This window comes from Pelodiscus sinensis, chromosome 1 (genome assembly GCF_049634645.1).
Source record: "Pelodiscus sinensis isolate JC-2024 chromosome 1, ASM4963464v1, whole genome shotgun sequence".
Classification (NCBI taxonomy): Eukaryota; Metazoa; Chordata; order Testudines; family Trionychidae; genus Pelodiscus; species Pelodiscus sinensis.
Genome location: NC_134711.1, coordinates 330,151,400 through 330,153,408, shown reverse-complemented (window position 1 = coordinate 330,153,408; position 2,009 = coordinate 330,151,400). Strand labels below are relative to the sequence as shown.

Sequence of the window (2,009 nt, the reverse complement as noted above, 5' to 3'; positions counted from 1 at the left end):
TGTATCTCGCTGCTTTAACTCCATCAGTCTCTTGTGTTCCCCCTCCCTGGCTGCATTTCGGAGTCCGCACAGCTCCAGTTCCTTCTGCACCTCACTCTCTCACATTTTCCTGACTCTGTTTCCCTTACCCTAAAACCTCTTCTCCAGCTGCCCCTCCACAACCGGGCTATCTTCCCAACTGGGGACATCGGCTCCTCTCCTTCACGTGCATCACAGCCAAAACACCAAGGCCTCTGCTTTCCCATTCTTTTTCATAAAGTATTGAGGCCCCTCCCAACCAACCCTTGCTCAGCCTTAAGGACAAAAGTGATTGTTTAACAGTTGAGGGTAACACCCTCCATGTCTCTCATTCACACATTTGAAACCCACAAAGTATTCCCCATTCCAATCTAATCTTACACACACCAATGATACACACATCAATTTAGGACAAAGAGATCCAGCAGACTGTGACATCAGGAACGATGGGTTAGACAAAATAATTTTCTGAATGCACTTTTGAGTTATGTATCTCCATGTCCATACATCCATTACATACAGCATGGGGGAGAGGGAGGGATGTCACAGACCTCAGCCAAGATATTGAGAGAAACACTCCCAGTGAGGAAAATGTCTGTTTTGCTCCAGGGAAAGTGTTAAAGTGTTAATGTCCATGCTTCAGTGCCGGGAGGCCCTCACCTTGTGGTGAGGAAAAACCCTGCTAGTAAGTCTCATTGCTCTGTCTTAGCATGATCTCCTCTTCTGAGACAACACACAGACCATTTGTTCCCTCAGCTGCTTGGTTTTCATCCCATACACAATGGGGTTTAGCACGGAGGGGATGAGCACATAGAGATCGGCCAGCAGGATGTGAACGTGTTTAGGGATATTGTAGCCAAAGCGGTGGGTTAAGACAGTGAAAAAGACTGAGACATAAAATAAGAGGATGATACAGACGTGGGAGCCACAGGTGCCGAGAGTTTTGTGCCGGGCGTCCTTGGTGGGCAACTTGAACACAGCCCTAAGGATCAGCACATAAGACACAGCGATAAGGACAACATCTAGTATAATGGTTGCAATTGGCACTGCTAAGCCATACCAGATATCTAGGGATATATCCGCACAGGCCAGCCTGGCCACCCCAATGTGGTCACAGTAGGAGTGGGGGATGACATTGCTTGCACAAAAGGGCAGCCGTTTGAGAAGAAAAACAACAGGGACAATTACACAAAAGGTTCTTAGGACAATGGCCGTGGCTATTTTCCTGATCTTCTCGTTGGTGAGGATAATCGTGTACCTCAGCGGGTCGCAGACGGCGACGTATCGATCGAACCCCATGGCCAGCAGGACGGCCGACTCGACGGTAACCCCAAAGTGCAAAAAGAATGCCTGGGTGAGACAGGCACTGAAGGAAATGGCCTTGGGTCCAAACCAGAAGATGGCCAGCGTGTTGGGCACGGTGCAGGTGGATAACAGTAAGTCGGCCACCATCAGCATGGAGAAGAAAATGAACATGGGCTCGTGCAGCCTGCGCTGGGTGGCGATGAGCAGGAGGAGACCACAGTTCCCCAGAACAGCCGCTGTGTACATCAGTGTGAAGGGGATGGAGATCCAGGGGTGCCAGGGCTCCAGGCCCGGGATGCCGACCAGGACGAAGCTGAGGTGACTGAACGTTGTGCTGTTGGGCACGGCCATGGGGCGCTGAGGGCTCCGCTTGGGCGCAGGGCTCGGCTGAAAGCAGAGACAAGGTCAGTGCCTCCTGGGCTCCCGCCGCCTCACACTCACTACTCACTTCCTCCTCTCACCCTGCGCCCCTGTGTGTGAGAGCTGCACTCAGAGCTGGGCAGGGCAGAGCTGGAGCCAGATACAGGGACCTGTCAGGAGCTCAGAGCTTGGAGGTGACCACTCTACAAACGGGACACAGAGCAGGCAGGGCTGGGCGGCGAATCTCAGAGAGCCCAGCCCGTGTAGCTGGCCTCCCTTAGCTCTGGGACACACCCAGAAGCAACAAGGCGCCGTTCAGCTATTCA

The 2,009-nt window shown here is 52.6% G+C and overlaps 1 protein-coding gene across 1 annotated transcript; it reads right to left on the bottom strand.

Moving 5' to 3' along the window:
* Window positions 1-723: 723 nt before the first annotated feature.
* Window positions 724-1,674, bottom strand: LOC102446137 (olfactory receptor 52B2-like). Its single transcript, XM_006127644.2, has one exon. The coding sequence runs from the start codon at window positions 1,672-1,674 to the stop codon at window positions 724-726; it is 951 nt and encodes a 316-aa protein (XP_006127706.2).
* Window positions 1,675-2,009: the final 335 nt, after the last annotated feature.

Excerpts from the sequence above, each read along its gene's own strand:
- LOC102446137 (XM_006127644.2), bottom strand. The coding sequence starts at position 1,674 with ATGGCCGTGCCCAACAGCACAACGTTCAGTCACCTCAGCTTCGTCCTG.